The sequence below is a fragment of the Neodiprion fabricii genome, chromosome 2, assembly GCF_021155785.1.
Source record: "Neodiprion fabricii isolate iyNeoFabr1 chromosome 2, iyNeoFabr1.1, whole genome shotgun sequence".
Lineage (NCBI taxonomy): Eukaryota > Metazoa > Arthropoda > Insecta > Hymenoptera > Diprionidae > Neodiprion > Neodiprion fabricii.
Window position 1 is genome coordinate 33300309 of NC_060240.1, and position 24659 is coordinate 33324967.

The 24659-nt window shown below is 35.2% G+C and overlaps 3 protein-coding genes across 9 annotated transcripts; 1 reads left to right on the forward strand and 2 right to left on the reverse strand.

The window, feature by feature from the left end:
• Positions 1-11: 11 nt before the first annotated feature.
• On the reverse strand, positions 12-14466 carry LOC124176135 (rho-associated protein kinase 2). Of its 4 annotated transcripts, none has more exons than XR_006869311.1 (13): positions 14325-14466; positions 12983-13309; positions 12495-12655; positions 11543-11881; positions 10230-11366; positions 9829-10129; positions 9481-9504; positions 8785-9191; positions 8054-8695; positions 7563-7973; positions 7136-7352; positions 6610-6907; positions 12-3646 (listed from the first exon to the last, which is right to left on the reverse strand). XR_006869311.1 is itself a non-coding variant. In XM_046557007.1 (13 exons), exons 2-13 carry the CDS (start codon positions 13161-13163, stop codon positions 3559-3561), a joined length of 4131 nt encoding a protein of 1376 aa, XP_046412963.1. In that variant the 5' UTR covers positions 13164-13309; positions 14325-14466; the 3' UTR covers positions 12-3558. The 4 variants fall into 4 exon arrangements, 3 of the variants coding, with proteins under 3 accessions (XP_046412963.1, XP_046412964.1, XP_046412965.1); XM_046557007.1 differs by having other exon boundaries at positions 6685-6907; XM_046557008.1 differs by having other exon boundaries at positions 6685-6907; positions 14250-14435.
• A 148-nt stretch (positions 14467-14614) lies between these two features.
• On the forward strand, positions 14615-18762 carry LOC124176140. Of its 3 annotated transcripts, none has more exons than XM_046557022.1 (5): positions 14615-14929; positions 15635-16597; positions 16800-17210; positions 17346-17540; positions 17846-18762. In XM_046557022.1, the coding sequence occupies exons 2-5, from the start codon at positions 15707-15709 to the stop codon at positions 18005-18007; spliced, it is 1659 nt and encodes a 552-aa protein (XP_046412978.1). In that variant the 5' UTR covers positions 14615-14929; positions 15635-15706; the 3' UTR covers positions 18008-18762. The 3 variants fall into 3 exon arrangements, with proteins under 3 accessions (XP_046412978.1, XP_046412980.1, XP_046412979.1); XM_046557024.1 differs by having other exon boundaries at positions 16800-17201; XM_046557023.1 differs by lacking the exon at positions 14615-14929 and adding an exon at positions 15159-15182.
• Positions 18763-19407: 645 nt separating this feature from the next.
• LOC124176138 (protein O-mannosyltransferase 1) lies at positions 19408-24644 on the reverse strand. Of its 2 annotated transcripts, none has more exons than XM_046557019.1 (7): positions 23944-24445; positions 22978-23159; positions 22592-22893; positions 22326-22500; positions 21150-22236; positions 20775-21076; positions 19408-20699 (listed from the first exon to the last, which is right to left on the reverse strand). In XM_046557019.1, the coding sequence occupies exons 1-7, from the start codon at positions 24070-24072 to the stop codon at positions 20513-20515; spliced, it is 2364 nt and encodes a 787-aa protein (XP_046412975.1). In that variant the 5' UTR covers positions 24073-24445; the 3' UTR covers positions 19408-20512. The 2 variants fall into 2 exon arrangements, with proteins under 2 accessions (XP_046412975.1, XP_046412976.1); XM_046557020.1 differs by lacking the exon at positions 23944-24445 and adding an exon at positions 24494-24644 and having other exon boundaries at positions 19409-20699.
• Positions 24645-24659: the final 15 nt, after the last annotated feature.

Below are 24659 nucleotides of genomic sequence, written 5' to 3' on the forward strand. Positions count from 1 at the left end.
TCTTTCTCCTCCTAACTCTTTTGGATCTCGGAGGGAAGGCACGGGGCAGTAGTTTTAGTTTTGTGGATTCAATTCCCGATCAGTCACTCCTAAATTTTTTTTTTTTTTTTTTAATTCTCTACAATCAGCTAGTCAGCAGACTGACAAGGAATTAAGGAGCACCGCTGGTAAGATTTCATGCAAGAGCATAATAATAGTACATAAATTGATGTATAATGTACTTATAGGTATGTATACATCGGCCAATAAAACATGTGAAACTAATGTTAAAACCGGTAAAGATTGGTTGTTATATATTGCCGAGACATTTATCATTAGTTGCTTCGTTATCATACTCCTGTTCCTGCAGGATAATGTTTCTTTTTAACTATGTATATCTATTGATTAAGAATGATCTTGGTTCACCTATACAACATGGGAAATGAAGAGTTAACGTCTCAAAATTATTCATTTTACTAGACACTTTCAGTTTTATTACGAAAAATAGAAGTTAGATTTTGCAACTGAAAAATTGTTCTTGCATAAAATCATGATTTGATGTTCGACTTATTCAATTTTTGTCATGCACACGATTTATACCCGAATATTACAATAACGGATTGTTATATATGTATACCTATGTTACAATATAAATTCTTATTCAACAAATTGATTTTCATATACTGATACATATACATAGGTATGTGTATACACTATACACACATGTACATGTTGTATACGATGTATATCTACTATACAAAGAAGCTCACTTGTAGTGCTGCCTAGCACTTTTACTTATACATTTTTATTTTAGATTTACTCAGTTGCTTATTTAATTTTTTCCTGGCTTAATTATTATCTTTTCGTAGGTTTAGTATGTTTATATTTATTGTTAATTTAATCGCGTTAACTTTGGCGGCCTCCGTGGCTAGCTGGGCAAACGACCTTCCTAAATTTACTACATTATTATCATCAGTATAATAATAATAATTGTTAATGTTATTACGATAGGTAAGAAATTAAATATTTAATTTACAGAATGTATAAAAAATAATAATACTTATTTTTGTATTTTAAATCAATTTTCTACAAAACAATTGATATACAAATATCCCTAGGCATGTTTTTTTCTGTCTGTTTCGATTTTTCTTCTCTATCATATTTACATATACAGGGAATATCGAATTGCAATATCTGTAGAAAAATCTACGAATAAATAATTCAAATGAACTTAAATTGAAATATCTATTATTGGTACATTTTGAATCGGTGCCCAGCTCGTCATTTAGCATATAATGGCAGAAAATTATTATTAAATGATTAGCTATTCATACGGATATATTCATGGATATACAGAGATTTAGTAACAGCAAAACTGTTCAATTTCAAAACTTTCCTGGTCACGTTACTTTGGCAATAATATTACGTGAAAAAATCTGCGATCTTCAACTGTACATTAGTTATCTTTTTGCGCATTAATAATTAACTTTCAATCATTAATATAAGTTTTTATTATAGCAATTATATCTTAAAAAAATGTCACTTTCGTTTCATTTTTCAAATTATTATAACATATGTTTTTTTCAAGTCTTTGCATAACATGTGACATGATTCGTGTGATACACAATATGAGCGCAATTTAAAAAATTTATATGAAGCGGTTTACTTATAATAACGGCCCAACACCAGAATCAATTCATGACGAAATTGCCTTAAAACTTTCCTTACAACAGTTGTATAAATCATCAATTTTTAAACAATCAATAGTTGTACCAGAAATTTCCACAGTTTTGACTCTACAAGTGTATGAATTACAGTCTTTCAATTTTTTTCGAAATGAAATATTTTGGCATTATATCAATACATGAAAATTTGCTTCTAATTTGTAGCACTTTTCTCAATTGGGTCCGAGAGTTTGCGAGTATTAAAAAATGCAACGATTTTATCGCTATTGATAATGGGCATATATAATATGCATCTTCCAATGATGTTACGTATTAAATTACCATACTCGAGAATTCATTGCTCTCGTGAAATGTTATCAAAATGTACTGGCGAATTCATTTTTTCTGTAAAAAAAAAAAGTGTGGGCTGATGTGTGTCTATCTCCTGATTTATTATGTTTTTTTTTTGTATTTCCCACTATGTTGTAGTGATTTCTAAGTCGTGATCAAAGTGTATATTAAAAATTTTAAATCACTTCTGATTGTTTTTATAAAAGTTTATCTACTTTATTAACAATTATCACTAATGCCAAGGGACTGTAGTTTTAAGACTTCAATTCCATGTGTTTTTTTTTTTGATTTTATATTCCTGAAATCTATACCCATCACTAAATTTCTAACTTTTGCTTACACTTGACTTATTTACTTTTTTCCTTTTCTTTGCATCGATGACTAAGATTTAAACGAACCAGTGAAATGCACGGATTTTAAGATTGTTTACAAGATCATTGTTTCCCTCTAGGGTTGAAATTTATTTTTTATACATTACAACTGTACTTTTCTTGTATGACTGTGCTCTAAAATCGTTTAATTTTTGCACTCTTAGTTGAATAAGTTTTTCGCAGCAATATTGTAAGTTTTGAAATAGGAATTGGAAAAAAAGGAAGATTTTTATAAAAAATTCAAAAGTCCGAAAATGTGTTAAATATGGAAATAGGATGGAGTTCAAAGCAAATGCAAGGTGAAAATTAAATAAGCATGAAAAAGATGCAAGTCAACTGGTACTGGGACATAAGTTTTGAAGGTATTTGAAAAAAAAAATGTGAATAATGTTATCACACTTGGTAATTCGTAGTTGGTAATATCTCAATTCTGAATTCACATCTGAAGTGACAATGAGCATATTGATATAAGACGATCATTCAATAAATTGAATGCGTCCTGCACAAAAATATAATCTTTGCACTAGAATATTGTTAATGAAATTTTGTAATGTATTTAATTAATATCAAATGTCTTTCAATTCTATTATTTCTTAATTAGAAACTATCGATAGAACCTTGTAAAGCAGCTGCTGTAACATTGACTTCTAACAAATCACATACGCAATAATCCTACATGGAAAGGGAAGGAGAGCGAGGGAGAGGGGGGGAGCAGAACTTAAAGATACGTCCACATTCTGTATGTGACATATTTACAAGAAAACAAAAAGCGGCCAAAAATATTTATAAATAGATATATACAGAATGAGTTTGTTCAACTTTTTGAAAATGGGTATCGCTTGGTTATTTCAAGTATCGACCCGCTAAACCAATCTGACATCTAGCCATGTAAACTGACCCAAAAAGAACTATAATGGACACTCTGTTTGCACATGTATACATGGATAATCACACAAACTATTCACACTGGTCAATCATGACCATTCAGTAGCTTTAAGGCATATCCTTCGAGATGGTCCACCTGAATAATATTGAGCTGATTGGCTAAGAAGCGGGACCTTGCAACAGGCAAGCCATATCCAGTTTCGAGATTTGGTTAGACTCATTCTAGATATATTTATATGGAGAAAATTGCAATTAAAAAAAAATCAATTTTTCGTTCTCATGAAATCGTTGTGGAAAACGCATTAAGATTATTTGCCCATACTAGCGTTGGCAGGTAGAGTGGCAGATCGCTGTGGAACCGACAAGTAAGGCTTTAGCGTTGATCTTGTAGATTCCCTAAAATCAAAATTTATATGGGATTTGAATCGTGTGACACTGATTATGGTATTAAAACCGAAGCGAGGCTTCTAGGTCTATAATATGTGAATTATACAATGTTTCTGAATTTAAAAAATCATCCAAAAAGACCACTTAATGCTGTCATTGATATTAAAATAAAACAAAATTTCAAAGACTCTATGAAAATGTTCTGACGAGAAAAATAAATCAAAAAAAAAAAAACATTTTCACACTTTTAATGAATTATAGAACTAATTTGTATCTTTGCAATGATTTTTTTAAGCATAAAATTTTTAATCGATATATTGCAAAGAAGAATGCATGGCTCTGAAGGAAATCTTCTGATGCGGTGATAGCCTGATTTTTATTTCTTTTTTCATTTCAACATCCAATTGTAAACACATCAATAAGCCAAATAATTTTTTTCAATTTTACTTGCAGGCAGTAAAAACGAAAAAAAAAATGGTGTGAATGCAAGCAAATACAACAAATAAGCAACAAATTTAGGCACTGGATGTATATGACGTTCAGATGAAATGTATCTTTCATTTTCTGTACTGCTATATTACAGCTGGTAAATTTAGAGTGCAATAATCAACGAGACGTGATGCATATTAATGTAGGCACTGGGCATAAGTCTATAATTAGCGGCTGACCTGGGCACTTTTCGAACCATTTGTGGGGCACAAGACAAGTAGAATAAAGTGGGATGCTATGGTTCTAATGCAATGTTTAATGTTAATTCAAAACACGAATTCGGGAGTGTAGTATAGAGCTACCAATGCAAAAAATCATGCTGTTGGATATTCTGTGATGATAGCTGTAGTTATGCACACAATGATATAAACATCCCCACTGTTAGTTCGCAAAGCGACCACTATCAAGGCTGTTTTTAAGTATGATAGGCAGCTACAGGATAATGTGAATAAACTGATACTTTGAATCACATACTGCAGGTACATATACATATATATTTTTTTCTGTAGCTGAGCTTCTGCATCACTGTTACCTTAAATCTAGTAAAATTTTTATTTTGTGACCTGTACAAGTGAATAATCAGTTACTTCTAAAATGGAAGCTTGCACTTATGTTTTCGTATATTTGTGCAGTAATTTAAAGCCTTTCCAATTCAGGAGTGGTCAAATCTATGCAAATTACGTATTTGAAAGACAACAAATTGTACGGCTATATAATTTATAACAGAAAATACATAACAAATGTTTTTGTGATAGGACAAGTTATAAGTTTATGTCACTGGTGTATTGCACTTGCTTAATTACGAAAATACAAATAAAAATTTCTTGAACAATGTCAAAAAGAAATGTTTGATTGTATTTTTCATTTCGTTAAACAAAGAATGTACTTTCCTTTCCACGTACACATTTTTCCAATAATTTGTCCACTCCTGCCTATGATTAAACATGTATATAATTGCAAAAAGGTATATACATGTCTCAATATAGTAGTCGTCACCGAGATTACTTTTTAGTTCAGTCAGATTTAATGGAATGTTATCTAAAAAAAATCCATAGTAAAATAAAAAAAAAAAAACAAAATAGAAAAAAAAGGTAGTAACAATAGTACATTGGCCATCAAGGAGGCAATGTAGGTCTTTTTTACGCCGAGCATAAGTCCAGATGCGTTAAGTAAAAAAAAAAAGTACTGTATGTAACAAAGGTATGGTTTACAAGTTTTCTTTTGGACTGTTGCAGTAACGATAACTTTTCGAACAGATCGTAGGCAAAAAGAGGTCTGTGAACCATACTTGCGTAACATAAAAGTCTAATCCGCATTATTTTCCCCAGCATAAAAATACGACTCTACTGATATATACCAATTCTCAGTGATGAATTCCCATGAAACATACATACTGGTAAATAAAATAATCAATAACACGTAAGCTAAAACAATCAAAAATTTACGCAGGTTTTTCTATGGTCAAGGTATCTACAAATTGTGTTTTTTGGAATAAATAATGTTGAGCTAAGCGTTGTAATTATCTCCATGCTCAAGTTGCTAACACTCTGCAAAATTCAATCAAGTTCTTTTTATAATGCAGCAATCTATAGACATTGAAATTTATTTTTACTTTGTATCTGGGTGGATCCTACACAGGGTGTCGAAATTATATTCACTGGGAATTGGTGGCTTTACCAATACCATAGAAGAGCAGCACTATTATTTACAAGTATTTAGTACAATGACTTGTGCAACCTTTTTACCAGCATATAGTTGAGTTTGGCAAATATTTTAACGAAACAATTTACAACAAATCTCCAAGAATATCAGAATGGTTTAGATACAACTTACGAGAGTGATGTGCGTGAATTCCAGGGCTGTTCTGCTTCATAAAATGTATTTTCCAAAAATATATTTAATCGCTTCCCTTTATAATAAGACAGCTCTTAGATTAAGATTATTTTTAAGCGACATTCACATTTATTGAGATTATATTCAATTATTCTAAGTGACGAAGCTATGGGTTTCAGAGTAAACTAGAAAACGTGATTGTATGATTTTGGTATTGAAAATCATCGAGCTCTTACACTGAACTGTTCATCTGAAAAATATGCACTGTTCTCAAATTAGGGAGCATATTAATTCCTGTAGTATCTTTATATCGAACCTAGTTGTAAAATAGACAGTCGAACTTTGTGTCGAAAAAATTAACACAATATATTGAAGTATTTCGAAGCAAGTTCCCTCCTTAAGGTATGAAATTAAATGATGAGGAAAGTACGTTGTATCAGCGATATTACCAAATGAATGACTACGTCATTGAACATGTATACTTTACCAAGCAATTATGTACAGCAAATACTTATAACATACTTTTTTCGATCTCTCATCTCTCTATTTTCTAAGTAAAAGCATAAAAAGTGCGTTAGAACGGCATATGTCATTGACCAGATAATTAGGAGAAAAGACAGAAAAAAAAAAAAAAAGAAATCAAACACTACCTCTCTACACCCAATCATGCGACGCCACAACACAAGAGCTACTAAGTCCCTGGATGAGCTGTCCACCTACGCTACCTTGGAGAAACTCGTTGCCCTGTTCCATCGACGTGAGAGTTTGCTTTGTAACCGCATTTTTGAATCCTTCTTGACAGCCTTGTTACCCAATACTTTTGGTCATCAGGGCTACCAGCCAGAACTAGTAATTCTCTGGCACTATTTGGATCGTAATGTAATTTACAAGGTGCTATAGCATCTTCCTTCTTTTCCAAATGCTCTTTGTGTACTTTGATACGACACCCTGTTAATAAATTAATTATAAAATAATCATTAAGCAATTCATAATATGTTATTAAAAAAAAGAAGTTGTCGTTAAGTCCTAAATTTTCGGTATAGTACATCTCAATTTTCTCAACGAATCGTGTGACGCTTGAGGTCGAACAGACATAATGACTCGAAAGATGTGGGAAAACGACAGATTAATAATAAAAATGCTAAAGTTATGTAGTCGGAATTTGTGGATACTTACTTCGACATTCTTGAGCAGGAGGTGGTCTAAACATATGCCATAACGGTTTTGTACATACTTCGCAAGTAGTTGGCATGTGATAGGTTATAGAAATGAATTCATGACCCTTTAACCACAAGGTACCAGGCTTATCCATTAATTGCGGCAGTTCTACCCCTGGCAATGCGTTACTTTCATCACCCGGACGTCTTGCCTCACCCTCACCGGCGTACAATAACTGTAAACAAAATCGGGGTTTCCATGAGGATAAAGGTGTCATAAGTATTCGAATTATTCTTCGCATATCAAAGATTGGATGTTTTGAATAAAACATAGGAATGAATTGAAAACTTCTACAAAACTTGATCACGCGTGATATGGACATACTTTTAAGCTGCTTACAATGCGATGACGTCAATCGCTAATTACAGATTTGCAGATTTCTCACCTGAAATATCCTTGGAATATCTTTGGCATCGGCTCGTATAACGTCTCCTTGAGTCACAGAGCGAACGTGGAAGACTTTGCTTAAATCTAAAATTAGTATTGGATCCGCATTCATCTTGTCGTTTTCGCTGTTGTAGAATATTATCTTTTTAGATGATACGACAACGTATTGCTTCTTCCACCCGTGTCTTTTGATATTTTGCTTGTTAGGTACGCTCAGCCAACCTTCTAATCGTAAGGCACCGTGTTCTGACAAAACAGCATCTTCGCCGTCGTTTTCTGCTGAAGAAAGACTCGCTGTCTCTGAATTCATTGACGCTATTTTCATCAGTAGCGTTTCTATTTCAGAATCCTTTGAATCAACCTCCATCTGCAGTCTCAGCCTTACCTGGCTCTCCTCGACAAGTTGGGCCTGATTGAATAAGTAAAAAACGAGATAAAAATGGCAATTAGGTACTAGTAGTAATAATATAGAACTTTTGGTAGTCTTACCTGTAAGTCTTGAAGATCTTTCTGCCACTTAGCTGCCAACTGTCCGTATTTTTCTCTCTCCTGCGTCAATTCTTGTTGTAACTTACGGCAGTCTTTTTCTTTCTTACGCAAATCAGCAGAAGGAACTTTGTTTCGAGTTTTAGTACCTGACGATATATCTTTCCGATTCATTATCTCAGCCAGTTTATTAACAGCCTGCTGTTTAAGTAACTGCTCTGTCTTTAGTTTACCACTGAGTCTATCTATCTCCTCAGAATTAGACTGTTCCTTACTCAGTTGTTCTTGTAAATCTTTTAAACGCTTATTCAAATCCTCTTTGTCTTTCAAATATAGCTCCGTCGTTTTCTTAATTTCGTTTTCGTTCTCTTTAAGCACATTTATAGATTGTTCCTTGGCATTTAATTCCTGACGATGCTTTGCTATGCTGTCTTTGTACTCTAATTCTTTCATTGTTCTTTCCTTCTCCAAGTCTGCCACTGTTTCTTCAGCAATTGACCTTGCTAAGGCCTCACTGTCGGCGCGAGCGAGAGATAGCTGTAATTGATGAACCAGTGAGCAACGTTCTTCTTCCAATTCTTGCTGATGTCTCGTTTTGTCATCTAGTTCCTCCCTGAGCTCCTGCGTCTGGGTTTTGTAAAGTGTCTGGGAGGCAAGAAAAATAAATTATAGGAATAAGCACAAGCGGAAGTGTGAAGCGCATGAATGTGAAGGGAAAGAATGACTCTACTCACTGAGAAATAGGCCTCAGCCTCCAACTGTTCTTGCAATTCTTTAGTTTGTAACAAATCTACACTTCGTTGAGTTTTAAGGTGGTGCAATTCTTCCTCTATTTGCCTTTTAGCTTCCCTGAGATGAGCTACTTCGCCAACCAATTGTTGCTCTCTTGCTCTGAGTCTTCCAGCTTCAGAAGATTGTTGCCCGAATTCTGATTGTAGTACGTTTCTCTTTTGCTGTTCCTGTTCAACTTGACCTTGCAGTGCTTTGACCTTCTCCACTTCTTGCCTATGTTCGCCTTCAAGTTTCTGCAATCTTTGTTGAATTTGACGATAGTCGACAGACAGCATGGATGTCTGGCGCTCTTTTTCTTGAGCAAGGAGTTCTGCTCGCTGTCTACCACTCTTCTCTTCATTTAGTTTTACTTGCAGCGCTATTTTCACCCATGCAGGGATAAAATTGAATTCATTGAGTCTTTGGCAAATAAATTCTAAAGACTAGTGCAAGCTTGAGCATGATCTTCATTCGATTTAAATCAGAAGAAATACTTTATAGAATTTACGTACTTGAATTTCACAGCATCACAATTTGCAGCAGCAATTAAACAGAAAGTCACATTATAAAGTAAACAGCGAATTGTTAAATCGGTTAATAAATTTAATGAGATCATAGTCTTGTTAATTCTTCTCATTCACTATGCCATTCATGATTACCTGTAAACGTTCTATCGGCACGTCCTGCGTAGCATGTAAAGAAAAATCTTGGCATAATAGACAGTGTGATAGAATATGCAAAAGCTATTTTGAAAGTGACATTTTCTATAACATGTAGATTATGAGACAACAATGAGCAACTAATTTTATATTATGAAGATCCAGAAAGAAATTAAAATTCGAAGGTATTACATTTATGCCATATTAAGAATATTTTTAAAAACCTGGAATTAGATTTATTCTTCTCTATTTCACTTTTCTTTCTTTGATCAATCAGTTGAGTGATTGCCAAGTTCTGGTTATTGTCGTCATAAATTTGTTGCAATACAGAGTTACTATAAGCAATACCTTTAACTACTTCCATGTTTGCCTCTTCCTTGGATAGCATTCTTGATCTTTCCGTTTCTTGGTGGGCTGCAACTTCCTGATTGTACCTTGCCTGGGCTGCTTTCAACTCCAAAGTCAGTCCTGCAGCTTCTTTTTCCAGTGAAGAAACTCTTTCGCTTAATTGCCGGTTATCCAAAGTTGCTTTTTCTTCACGACGACGACTGTGCTCCAGTTCTACATGCAGGGCAGACAATCGAGTCTCAAGCTCTGCAGTCAAGGTAGATGCTTGAGATCGTGAACTCCGCTCCTTGGACAATTGGCCCTTGAAAGGTAAAAATAATAATAGGAAAAGTCCTGTTAAAATTTGATTCCTGACTCAAATAGCCATGGCATAAACCCAGTACTCTGAAAAGCATATATACCTGTAAAGCAGCAACTTCTTGTTGTAGAGAGTCTCTCTGCGCCTGCAGTTGCGCCCTGGCGACTTGAAGTTCATTTGTCATCTGTTCGGCAGCTTGTCTAGCAACCGTAACTTCGGCAGCTTGTTTACGCAACCTCCCCGCACTATCAGTTTCCCTCTCAAGCTTAGCCTGCATTTCTTTCAGCTGTTTTTCAAGGGTTAGTATTCTCTCTGACGTTTGATGAGAGTTACTGGCATCCCTTGCTCTCTTGGACTGCTCTTCATCAAACTTTTTCTTAAGTTCTATCAATGACGCCTCAACCTTACGTCTGGCTTCTGCCTCATGCTCCGATCTGCGTTGCGTTTCTTTAAAATTGTGTCTGAGGAGGGTCAATTCCTTGTCCGCTCTTGCTGTTTCTTCCTGCAATTCCACCTCGCGTCTCGTCACAGCCTCTAGTTGGGCAGTCAAGGCCCTCTGTCTCGCTTCGAGTGTGTCTACTTGCCGTTTTTCTCGTTCAAGTAAATTTTCTAGCTGGGATATCTTTACATCGTCACTGATTCCGTTGTTTATATGATTTGTGAGTCCGTCAACGGACTCCCTACCGGTACCGGACATCAATTGGTAATCCCCTGAGTAAGTGAACCCGACAAAGGGCAGATGATTGCCTGAAAACGCTTTTGGTACAGGAAAACTTTCCTCTGGTCCATCTTCTTTATCAACATCATCAAAATTGCTGGTGTCATCGTCGCCCGAAAGCTCAGGTACAACAGGTGGCACACATTCCCTTAGATTTTCAAATGTCCACTGATCGTTTTTGAAAAACGCATGGCACTTTATTTCATTAACGCCGTTTCTACCCAATCTTTTAGTACGGTCGGTCAAGAAATTGCATATCAAACTCTTCGCTGCATGTGATATATCCGCTTCTTGCTGCGGGAAATGCAACGAATTCCTATGATCCATGATCTTTGAATATGTACCAACCAGTGAATCCGCATAGAATGGCGTATCTCCAACGAGCATTTCATATAAAAAAACACCAACTGACCACCAGTCACACTCTCTTCCATAAACTCCTTCCCCTCCCTGAGACTGCAGCACTTCGGGAGATATATAGTCTGGCGTACCAACTGCTGTATCAGACCGTACTAATCCATCCTGTTACGAAATATCAAAAAATAATTGACTTATTTATTCATATAATTTGTGAGTCATTTTTCCATGAATACATAACATGCCATGTTTTGTTTTTTCAGTCATTTTTTTTTCCAATAATCTAAAGCTTAAAGTCTTCTTTTCGAGATTATAATTAATTTAATTAAAATAGTTAGTACCGCATCCATTCTCATGCAGGTCCCAAAGTCTGCCAGTTTCAAATGGCCATGTTTGTCCAATAGCATATTGTCGGGCTTGACATCTCTGTGGACGAATCCCATTAAATGTATAGCATCTAAGGCAAGAACAACTTCGGCGCAGTAGAACTTTGCCCATTTTTCAGGCACATCGTAGTTTGACATAAGATTGACAAGATCTCCACCAGGCATGTAGTCCATTACCATATAGAGGTATTTGTTATCTTGAAACGCAAAATGCAATTGAACTATCCACTGAGAATTGGCATGTGCCATTATGTCTCTTTCTTCCCAAAAAAACGCTGAGTCCGATCTCTTGATCTATAATAAAAAAAAAGAAAAATGGGATAGTATAATTCATATTTATAATTTATAGCATCTGATCAAATTAATTGAAGATCGTCTGATGTTGTACTTCAGTTATTAGTATCATAAACTTGCCAAGTGTATAATGAGCAGTATAAAGAACGTTCAAGCAATGCTGTGCATGTAATCACTTATTTTCCTAACAAATAAAGCGATGACGTCAACAAGGAACAATTTCAATACACAAGTAAAGACTGAAGTATCTATAAATATAGGTATATTCACGCATACCGTGAATACGTTTTTAAATTTGATAGAAGATAGTATTAACTAAAATAAAAATTTGATTCATAATTTTCTGTCTTGTTTCTAGTTCAAAGCAAATGACTCGAATAATGTAAATCTATCAGCTGCATCTGCTTCAGACACCTATTATGTGGTTAAAATGTATTTAAATTTTTTAAATTCAACAAAGAGTTCTAGTAAGTTTTATGCTCCACAATTGCTGCCATTCAATTTACAACATAAATTTTCACAAGATATGAAATTTTCCTATCAAAATATTGTATCATTCTTTTTGTGAACAGAGAAAATATTTGTTCAGGTGATCCGGAGATTGTAAACATACCATTTCAAATTTACTGAGCAGCTTCATGGCAAAGACCTTCTGTGTTGACTTGTGTCTGACTAATTGCACTTCGCCAAATGCACCACGACCAATGACTTTTATTAGAGTAAAATCATCGGTTCGCATCCTCATTTTACATATATCTCGAGCAACTGAGTCATCTGCAATGCAAACAAACTAGAATTAACATTCCTACATTTTTTACAATGTTTATTAGCATAACTTTAGCTTAAATTAGGGAAATAGATTTCTAAACAAAGCTGATCCAACTCTGTTTAAAATCCCTCAAAAGTTTTACATTGAATCACTCGGAAATGAAATCATGGAATTTTTCATTAAAAATATTGAAGCTAGTTAATGTATACACCTTGATTCTGGACATCAAAGTTTGTAATCAAACTGACTGGCATATAAGATTTTGTTTTTTTGGAGTTTTAATGTCAGATTTTAATGTTTATAAGCTTTAAGAATGTATTACATAGACTCACATCTGTTCATGTAAGCCTCAACATTTTTCATCCGTCTGACGCTCGGATGATCGCAATCCGAGGTTAGAGCTTGTACGGTGTCCAAAAGACAATCGATGTTGGTGACACTGCGAGGATCTTTTATCCTCTCCTCAAGATGTCTGAGGCGCCTTCGCCTGTCTTCGTCTCTAACATTCTCCATTTTATAATCCTAAATCCTACAGCCAAGCTTTCACAACCACGGTCACGTCTGTGAGTTCATTAAAGCTAAGATTCTCCCGTCCTTCTCTATGCGGCGCTGAATCTCCGATTGATTCCAGCTGCTACATTTGTTGCAAATCCATCTCTCTAAAAGTGAGAAAATTTATATCGTTAAATAATGTAAAACCAGTTTCTAAAAATGTGCAAGGCTTTTTCAGCGAGTACAAGAGTACATTGATATCTACCGATAATTCATTTACGATTATAAATGTTCATGCATACTAGGAGAGACTTTATTCCAGGACTTCCCTGGTATTATAGAATACGGTTAACCGAGATGTGGAACGCAATAGAGATTACCTGCCATAATTGGATGAAATGAGAGTAGAAGTGTTGGTCGCTAGATGAAGGGTGCATAATACAAAAGCCGGACAATTTTGTAGGAATATTTGAAAACAATGGTACTTTAAACCGATAAATAATGTTGTATAAAGAATCAGATTGTTTGTACAGATTTTGGTCCGTTTTGTGATTATCCAATAACAGCGTAAGATAAAGATAGTTGAAAAGAGTGAGAGAGAACGAAGCTTGAAATCATCTACCATGTATGGACCTTGTTTACAAAATAAAACCGTCGTTGAATATTGGTCAGTGGTTTAGGGTTGGGCAAGTCTTTTTGAAAATTGGAACCCATCGACCTGTGATCGCCAAACGATATTTGTACGAAATGACGATGATTCTCATATTGGGAGAAAGAAAAAAGTAGTAACGGAGGAATAAAACGAAATTGTTTAAGTATAGATAAGGTATTAATCAGCGTCATTGACGAATCAAATAGACGAAAGATCGTCGACGAAGTAGAAAAGAAAGGCATAAAGACGAGGAGACAGGTTGGACCAGTGAGGGTGTTACCGGGGAATAGGGCTGCTTTTCAAAGGGCTGTGACAGATTCGATATTATGTGACAGCGCGACTGGTCGTATCCAGGCCTGCGGAGTGCGGGCTCGCGATGTTAGGTGGGTCCCGCTGGACGGCAGGTGCCTACTCTGCCACGGGCCGTTCACAAAAGAATTATAATATGTACCTACCATATTTATTGAGCACCGTAAAGTATTATATTTAAGAGGTTAACATCAGCCCGCCCAAAGCCAGATCCTACTAACCTAATATCACTTTGTCCCGGTCGAGCACTTGGTTAATAATTGAATAAAAAACACAGTAAAATGCATTATTTCATATCGCGGATGAGTCGTGAAACACACAGCCACACACAGCTGAGCCGTGCGTGCGCCATTTAGAAAACTGACCGACCTAGTCAAGCTGAGGAAAAGCCTTGAATGAAAATTCAATTATTCCTATGTGCATTTATCATGATCCTGCATCTCTGCGGTGATCAACATTATGGAATCTGTTTCTCATTGCGTATAAAAATTTAACGTAACCAAAGTATTTCTCGGTATCGCATTCTCCCTCGTTTCTCATCAACTTCAACATGTGTAAGGCAAGCGATACGTTACGAAGTTGAATTAGTGACGTGCGAATACGGTGACTCGCTTGAGCTAGGAAACGTCTAGAGAAAATTTATTTGTGTAGGTGAAATTAAAATCAAGATGGAGTAGCGTGTTCGGCACGGAGATGTGCTCCTTGTATTTATCCGTTTTGACAGCCCAAGGGTATTGTAAATAGTTTTATGGACATCCAGAAGAGTTTCGAGTGTACGAAGAATATGATAAAAATCACCACCTAGGAAATTATCAGGGATATCAAGGTACACACATCGGTCAACAACAATCTTTTGCTCGACCAAAAAAATATTTTGGTCAAGGTTCTAGTTAGCCTCAAGCATACGTATGTAACTGGTCTTATTTTTCTTTACGCCCTCGTGATGTCAAAATTTATTTATAGCCAATGCACGAGACAGACGTAAATATAGAAGTCCGTCAGAGTATATAAAAAGCTCTGACCTAACCTAAAAACTCATAAAGTCTCAGCTGGTATTTCATTCTTCTGTTTTCAATAATGTACCTAACTTGGACAAGTTTTCTTGGAATATGTCGAATTTAGAAATTTATATTAACATCATTTGAAATTCTTACGCCTGCGCTTAAAAAAGTGCTGTGGTTGTGTTCATTAATGATACACAGCATCGAATTTTTATTCATTGTTCTCCAGTCGTCATTTATATATATTTTTATGTCTCACTGACATTAGGAGGCAGGACACAGCATGTTATTTTCTGAACTTCCCTGATAAGTTTCATTGAAAATGTACATTGTCAAATAAAAACTACCAAGATTTCACCACGTTTCAAATGATTTTTAAAATTATATGAAATACTGAAAATTTCTAGTAAACCTATAATATAACTAAAGTAAATTGTCGACAAAAATCCTGTATAAACTTTGTCTAGTGTATCCCAACTGCTTCATTATGAATATCTTTCTAATTTGCCATTTTTTTCTATGTCTTCTAGTGTAAATTGACCAGAATCCAGCCGCGACGAATCATAAAATTCTTCTTGTTTTTTCCTTCGATTTTGCCAACCATGGGATCTCCCTGCGACTGGCAAGTAACAAATCAAAAGGTAGCTCAGCGAGGCAAACACATACTAGAAACGGGACAATGGTCAGACTGCAAGTTTATCGTCGGGCAAGAACCGCATCAACAGATCCTCGAAGGGCACAAATTATTCTTAGCCATGGCCAGTCCAGTATTCGAGGCGATGTTTTATGGTGGAATGGCAGAAAAAAATGACCCTATCCCCATCAGAGACGTTCAGCCCGAAGCGTTTAAGGCCCTGCTCGAATACATTTATACTGACAATATAGACCTCGGGTCTTTTGAGCTCGCTTGTGAGTTGTGCTACTGTGCTAAAAAGTATATGCTTCCATTTCTTGTTGAGGAATGCACAAAGTTTCTTTGGTCAGATTTGTCACCAAAAAAGGCATGCCGTGCTTATGAGTTTGCCAAGCTGTTCGAGGAGCCAGTACTGATGGAAAAATGTCTTCAGATAATTTGCACAAAGACCAACAGTGTTCTGAGCAAACCAAGTTTTGAGGAAATTGAAATTGGTACATTGGTGACGGTCTTCGAGCAGGAAGAGCTGGAAATCAATTCTGAAATTGAATTGTTTTCTGCCGCCGAACGATGGGCGAGGTCCGAGTGCATTAGGAAAGGACTTGATCCAGAGGATAGCAAGTCACTTCGCTCTGTCATTGGAAATGCTCTGACTAAAATCAGATTTTTAACTTTAAGTCCACAAGAATTTGCCGAAGGACCTGCTGGCTCGTCGCTACTGAATCAGGATGAAGCATTTGCTATTTTGATGAACATTTCATCGAGCGAAAGAAAATGGCCTATGCCTGAGGGATTCTCTACGAATGTACAGAGCCGTGTGAAGCCATTAAAGCAGCATCCTACAATGGGAGATTTGTCGGTAATTTTCCATTCTTACTCTTCGATTTTTTTTTTTACTAGTTTGTTAATGACAGTGTTAAATTCTTGACCATGTTTATGTTACCACAATTTCTGGTTTCAATTCTCAAGATAATGGAACAGATTTAGTGTTCACTTGACTTATATTTGATTTATCGCGAGAATTATTTGTAGTAATAACTCTTCATCATTTGTTCACATAGGCAATCGGAGTTGTGGCAAGCACAAGTGGAGCTAGCGCAGCTGGCGGGTTGAACAATATGTTGAGCGATGGGCAAGCACCCAACTCTTCATCAAAATTGAATTCCAGGAGTTTGCTTTTCCCTAAGAATTCTTCTCAAGATAACAGCCAATGGCCAGCTCCACAGCATGTTTTAGAATCCTTTTCGAATTTAACTAATTCTTTGTTGGCAAATAATTCGTCAAATGTGATGGGATCTGGTGCAGCTGTTGAAGGTGGTGCAGTTAGAGAAGGCCTCAAATACTACTGTCTAAGATCCATAGTTCAGCAAACTGACTGCCTGAACACAAGCGTTCTAGATTGTTCTGTCGCTTTCAATGTCGACAGAAACATCTGTGTAATCGGAGTTCAAGTGCCAACTCAGGTCAGAATTGTATGTCTTGAGATGAAATTTGATTATGTTAAATTAAATTGATATATTTCTATCATATAAGATTATCAACTCTTAGAAAATGACATTTTATTGTGTTACTGCTTTGTTAATAATCAATTGCGCTATTTATTACAGGTTCAAAATCAATCCATTGCTCCGTTTGATCCATTTACTTCAGCAGTACCTGGCTCTTATACTGAATTGTTGTACGCTCATCTTCTTGACTCTGATGGATCGAGATTAACTTACACGCACTATACGTCACGAGTAAACGTTGACAGTTTGGTTGAAATCACATTCAACAGACCAGTTTATATACAAAGAAATAAGGTACGTTTATCACCTATCTGTATTATGGAAACCACAGTTGAATATTTGATTATTAAGCTAATTACCCTTTCTTGGGAAAATTAGAGAAGCAAAAAGAATCTGTAGCTTCGGCAAAGAATTTTAAAATTGACAACGAAACACCAAAAGAGGTCTTGTTTACAATTAAACTTCTTGCTGTAAAAAATATAAGAGCAAATCTAGTTCCTACTTTTCGGTTCATCAATTCTTGTCTGTGTGAACTTGAATCTGTAAATTAATATATGTATCAGTAATTTAAAAAAATCTGTTGTTTCTTTTTCTGATAGGTATATCGCGTTGGAGTCGTTTTCAATAAAGTTGGTTGGTACCCCATGGGCGCTTGTACACAGAGAATGGCTTGTGATTCAGTATTTTTCTCTTTCGGAGTTGGGAACAGCTCTGATAGTGTTCGTGACGGTCTCATACGATCTATCATCTTTACCTATTGAGGGCTGTAATATAAATTATGATATTTTCGGATGAAAACATGAATTTACATCACAAAATTAGGCTCAGTTGTTTTTTTTCGTTTCGTTAGTATTTATTGCCCCACTTATTTCGGTTGTTTGTTTCCAAGAAAACAAACCATCCATTTACATTTATGAACGTAATTAAAGAAATTTATTATTATAAATATTTGTTAATGAATAACTTATGTATATGTATGTGTATATGTATACAAATATATCGAATTCAGTATGTATACACATATTTATATATTGTACGCATAGTGGAATAATTTGTGCCAAAAACGCATTGTGTTAATAACTTTATTTTTTCTGTTCTAAAACTAATTGAGACAAAATCGAAGATAACACGAAGGACAAGAAAGAACCGTTTAAAGAACTAATTTAGAATTTGATATGACGTACAAAAAAATCTATATCTCAATATTACTACATAAATATGTAGACCTATGATACTGTAGCATTTTTCATGTGTCGCAAAATGTTTTGAAAATTTAAGTAATCACGTTCCTAAGATGCTTTCAAACTCATTGCTGATATTTGTCATTTACTCTTATGATGAGCACAGTTACATTCTATCATACCACTCGCAAAAAACGTGAATTTCATGCGAGTTACCATTAATTTATGTAAATATATTCATCAATTTGAGAATCATGTTTTAATTTTACTATTTAAATTCATGTAACAGATGTATTGATTAAGTTATAAAAATAAAAGCATTTTACGTCCATTAATATTCACTGTAGCAAATTACATAGCTTCTCAATTCCCAAAGTCGCCAAGGTCTTGAAATTATGCATATAATTTTAACTGTGAGAAAGATGAGTAAGAACCGTAGATTTAAAAAAATTAAGAATTTGAATATATCACATCCTATTGCTGATCACATAACTCTTGAATAAATTGGTGAACAGGGGGGTTAAATTTTTACATATGTCCCATTCTCAAAGCACAACAATGAAGAATTACAGAATGTGGAATCAATTGCAAGATCTGTTTGATTTTGAGAGAAAAGAAAGGGCTCTCTCAGAAGTAAGTATACTGTAATAATGAATGGATAACATATTATTTAGAGTTTTTTTTTCTTTCTTGCATTGTACTTTAATTTGTTTATTTCGTACAGTGTGTGAACTTGTATTGAACTGGAATTGAATGTATGCCACTGACTGTACATCATCAAGTTGTGTATCTGTTGGTGGAAATTGATTATACTTTGATTATTGTGGGAGTGTTCAGGATAATGAAATACGACCATAGCATCATGCCGAACACGTGTGATTTAGTATAATCATTTAAGTAATAATCAATCCATAAAAGCAGAAGGCAGAAAAATCGTATGTGTACAAATGTATTAAATTTTTATTTTTAATAAAAAACTAGAATACAAATTGTATACATTATGTCAATGTTTTATATCACACCCATAGTCCTCTGTACATTGGAAATACACCTAAATTTATAGCTAAAATACGTTTAAAAACTTGACCATCATTTTCTTAGTTTATAAATAATACAAAATATAAGTAAAATTTTTATACCACGTTGTAGAGTTTTCTCGCAGGTTTAATTTCATATTATACATATTTAAGTCATTGTCGTACTGTTCTTTATTTTCAGTATTATCATTTGTTGAAGAGTATATCGTGTGAGTATACCATTATAGTAATGGTACTTCAATTCTATTCTAATGTTTGAGAGTTTATGGCCATTTGTAAATCCCATTATCCAAATCTGTTGTTCCCAAATAACATCAAGTATAACTGTTCGTCATAGAATGGATACATATCAAATGTAACAAATTCATCAATGACTTTTATACTGTAAGATGTATTTAAGAAAAAATCTCCAATACGTATATTGTAATATCAAAAGGTAATTTCAGGGCTGTTGTAAATACTTTTCAATTTTCTAAAATTTTAGCAGATAATCAGTACGAATACCTTCTGTACAATAAATTATACGGTAGCTTACGCTTTAATTTAATACATCATGCCTCAGAATACTAATCTCATGATATGTTTTCATAGTGGAATGTCTTGATTCAACCATTTAACATCCGACTGCTATCGTAAATAAATACTAGAATCCGGAATTATATTATAATATACCTATTTTTCATATATTCATCTGAACTACGAGTTACAGTAGATATTTATAACTCAACTGTAGAAATATTATGAAAATTTGTAATGTCTGTTTAACAAGTAAATAAAATTGATATAAAAACCACTTACGAAATAGTATATCTCATATTACTAGATTGTTTATTGTAGATTGTATCTACATGTATATATTGGGGAATCACAGATTTTTACTCAACCGACAAGAAAAAGAGAAATGAATAGCTGCAATCTGTCTTCTTCCCGATTGCGACAATAATAAGGCAGTGTTAGTTGAAAACGAATATTTTTACGACAAACAATATCATCAGTTATTAAATCATTATTTGATCAGATCGAAGTAACGTGCATTAAATTTTCTGACTCAAGTTTTATGGATAATGAAATCCCAAGTATCACGCCATCGCAATTTCAATATTTCTGTGACTGTCAATGGAGTTGTACCATAGCTTAAAACAGCAAATTTTTTAAATACATATATAATCATACCTATCCATGCTGCAATGCTGATTTTGAATAAAAACAAGGTAATATGCCATTTCAGTCGTTCTCTGAAAAGGATTATCATTAGTAGTACTTCTTGTAAGCACATTTGTAAAAAAATGTATTTGTCAATTAATACTTACCCAATTAAATAGTGCAGATGGTCGATGACCGCTGATGTTATTAAGACCTTGAATACGAACGCTGGTAAGTAATGGTGTAGAAATAACGTGCGCTCTACGAAAAAGAAGGGCAGGTAGTGAAGGAGATACCCAACAAGAAGAACTTCACCAAAATTAACAAATCTTTTCCACTCCTGATCCGATACATCAAAGCACAATCTTCGACGCCTCATTAAGTAAAACATGAGCAATAAGAAGTATATCAGAATCGACACTGTCCCAGAGTACCAAACAATTACATTACCCAGCAAATGCACTTGTGCCTGCAACAGGAAAAGAATTGTGACAGCCAATCAATGCTCGATTATTTAAGTATTTTAAGTCCAGTATTCTTACGTTACTCTCAGTTGAGACCCAGTAGGCGATGCCACGTGTCATCATTGGCCACTCTAGGGGCTCGCTGGAATACATATGACTGTTTTGACCTTCCTGGGCACTGAAGAACATTTTTGTTTGCAATTCCACAAATTTTTCCCAAAAGCTCAACGTAGTGGCCCGCAGCGGTATCATTTCAGCACCAACTAATTCTCTTTCCCGTTGCTTTTGATCTTCACTTTTGGTATATCTATGCTCCTCTACATTCCAAACTGTATCTGGCTGCTCAATTATTCTATCTGCAACAATTTCGTGCTGATTATATCCCCAGTCTGGTAATTGTCTACCGCTAAATCTTAGCGCCTGCTCTGTGTTCGCATGGATCAACCGTATCTGGCTTTGAATAGTATGCCAAATTGGTCCAGTTTGATCTCGGTTGATTATATCTAATCTCCACATATTTTGTGCTGGCATAGAAACGTTATAATCTATGTAGCAGGACACCTCTTGGTTTTGCGGAGACATTGGTGCGGCTACGTCATGCGAGTTCAACGCTCTACTGCTTATTCCGTGTACCAACTGAATCACATCCCCGTGCTTTATGGGATCGATTGGCTTGGTCACGACCAGACCGTCTGTTCCTGGTCTCTTGACTATCCACCAGTTATTCACATCTTTAAACGAGTAGCAAGTCACTTGTTGCTGATGAGAGCTTCCCCGATTGTCTGGATAACGAAGCGGATACACTTGATTGTGGCTGTGCAGCCAGCATGCTCTACCATGGGTATGTCGCAGAGTTATCTGTGAACCGTGTGTAACTTCCAAAGGTTGACCTTTAGTAATGCTCGCCAAACCACCCTCCAAACTAGCCTGGAAGGCGCTGGTCATCACCGAATCGTGGGGTCCAGCTTTTGTCAGGATTGATAAATGGACATAGAACACTCCCACATACACCGTTACTGGGATAGTTATGAGTACGAACATTCTTGCAAACAAATGAATATACAGGAGACCTGCTGACAAATATCGATGCGGAAGCAGACTCCAGTAATCACGGGTTATCAGCGCAACCGAAAGAAGAAGCGAATAGAACCCAACGTACTTTACGCTAAAAAAGAATATAGGCGAATAGAATTGTATTTGAAGTTTGTTTCTGAAATTCTATTGTATTTTCTATTGTGTATGAATTTTACTCACCATAAAGCGCAGGACAAATTAAAAGCTCCTAATGAAAGCCAGATCCACCAGGATATTGTGAAGGGCTTGTCCATAATCTTTCTAAATTTGACAACACACAGCAAGCCAAATAATGAAAATTGTATCAGGATGCTTTCCATCAGAATAAACCGTGACTGCGTTAGGAAAGCGTTGTCTGAAATACATGGTAGGATTCGTATTGAATGAAACGTAAAGGCAATGCGATTTTCTCAAACAGTTTTGATTTGACAAATTATTATACTCGCCAAATAATAACATCATTCCTGCTATAGTCGCACTCCATTGTTTGAAGCCTAATTCAAGAGCCAAATGATAAACAGTTGGCAGTACCAAGCTGCCGCAGAAAGCTGGGATGATTCTCAGAGCAAAAAGGGGAACCATGTCAGTGTAGTCGCTTCCTATTCGGTCAAATTTAAATTTCCCATCGAAACCTGCTAAATAAGCAGCGATTGAAATCAACTGCTTTCCCAGAGGTGGATGTGAGTCGAAGAAATACGTCTTTTTCATGTAGAGTCCAACATATTTCCCATAATGGAGTTCGTCAAACCTAATCAGAATCACAATATTTACTTGTATATATTGAGTCAATTATGAAATGTACAAAGAATCATTACTATAAAAGAAACCTTACACGATGCTTCGAGGTTCTTCCAGTCGATATAATCGAGTTGCTAATCCACTGAGTAACAAAATTACAGCAACTAAATCAATTTCCAGGTTCACTCTCAACCGGGTTGGCAAAGCTGTAGATAATTCTCCAGCCTCCTTGGCTTTACATTCAACTGGCATTTCAGACACTGACGCACCGTCACCCTGTAAACAATTTGAACGTAAATGAGAGATGAAAGAGTTAGTATTCAAACCAAGTGTGAAATTTTATCTTTGAGTACATAGGAAAATGTAAAGGCAGCTTTCCACGAGGTATCAGTGAAGATCAGAAGTTGAGATTTCAGATTTGTTCTAGAGTTTTTGATATGAAAGTCCTGCAGTACCATGGTCAAAAAACAATGTGACGAATTTGAAAAAAATTTTAACCACTGTCATATCTGAGATATTATGATTTAATTTCTATTTCCGAAGCGCCCATTTTTTACAATTAGAAAAGATTTCGGAAAATCAAGATAGAATTTTCATTATAGCAAAAGATACGCGGTTTCGAAAAATAATGAAATTCAAAAAAGTAGCGTTCAGAATGGATTTTTGATATCGAAGTAAAGAAGAATTTTTTTTTTTATTTTGGGTCAGAAAAGGTAATTACAAAGTAACGAATATCTTGCAGCATATCGTAATATTCATCATTTATATATATATAAAATCGAAGCTTATTAAGGTATAACATATAATATTATAACTGTGCAGTGTTGTAGGAGCTGATAATTCTTTTTTCTATATAACTTTATAATTAAAACTAGGTTTATTTTTTTATTAATTACTTTTTTCTAGAACCATTATAATAACATTGACAACACATAAGTGCATGTATCTAGCATAACAACGTTATTTTTGCTAATCATATTAATTATTATAGAAAATAATAACAGTGATGATAATTACAATGATTAACAAAACAAAGTAACAAAAATTTATTCAGCAGCACCTCGTCTCTAATATTTTTCTGCGGAAAATCCCCGGTGTCATTGCACTCAAAATTCCCAGTGAGTTCAGAAGATCGCTCTGTCGATTTATTGTCAATTGTTTTAATCTTCCTGCGGCGCGGGCCTTCCATAGTTACTTATTTTTGAATTATAATGCACTATGTTGAGAAAAATATATTGAACAAATCACACAAAACACGTGAACATTGGACCGAAGTGACGAATTAATAGCTAGAGCGATAAGAGCCGCGAATGTCTGCACGGAGAACCCGGCATGCATCCAGGTCAGCGTCATAACGGTATAAATCTCGAAGCTGGAGATATTTTGACCAAAGTATGGATGTATATCTACATGTACGGAGCATATCCACGACACATCGTACTAAAGACTTTCACATGTGATTTCTATCACATTGTTCTCCTTATATTCAGTGAAAGTATTATATCAAGTCGTGACAATAAGTTTTGAAGTCGCGGGACGTATAAGGTAAGTGTAAGATGAACAATAATCACGTTGCAATCTTCTTTCGTACGCGCAGCTGATGATTTTACCTGCTCAATTCCAGCGTTAGTCATTATGTAGCGTTCGGTGTTTCGGATGCTGGTGGATGATTATTTATTGTCTCAAATTTACAGTGAGAATGGAAATAGGTATGTTATTGCGCATTGCAAGAAAGAAAACACTAGTATTGGAAAAAGTGAACCATCACATCAATTT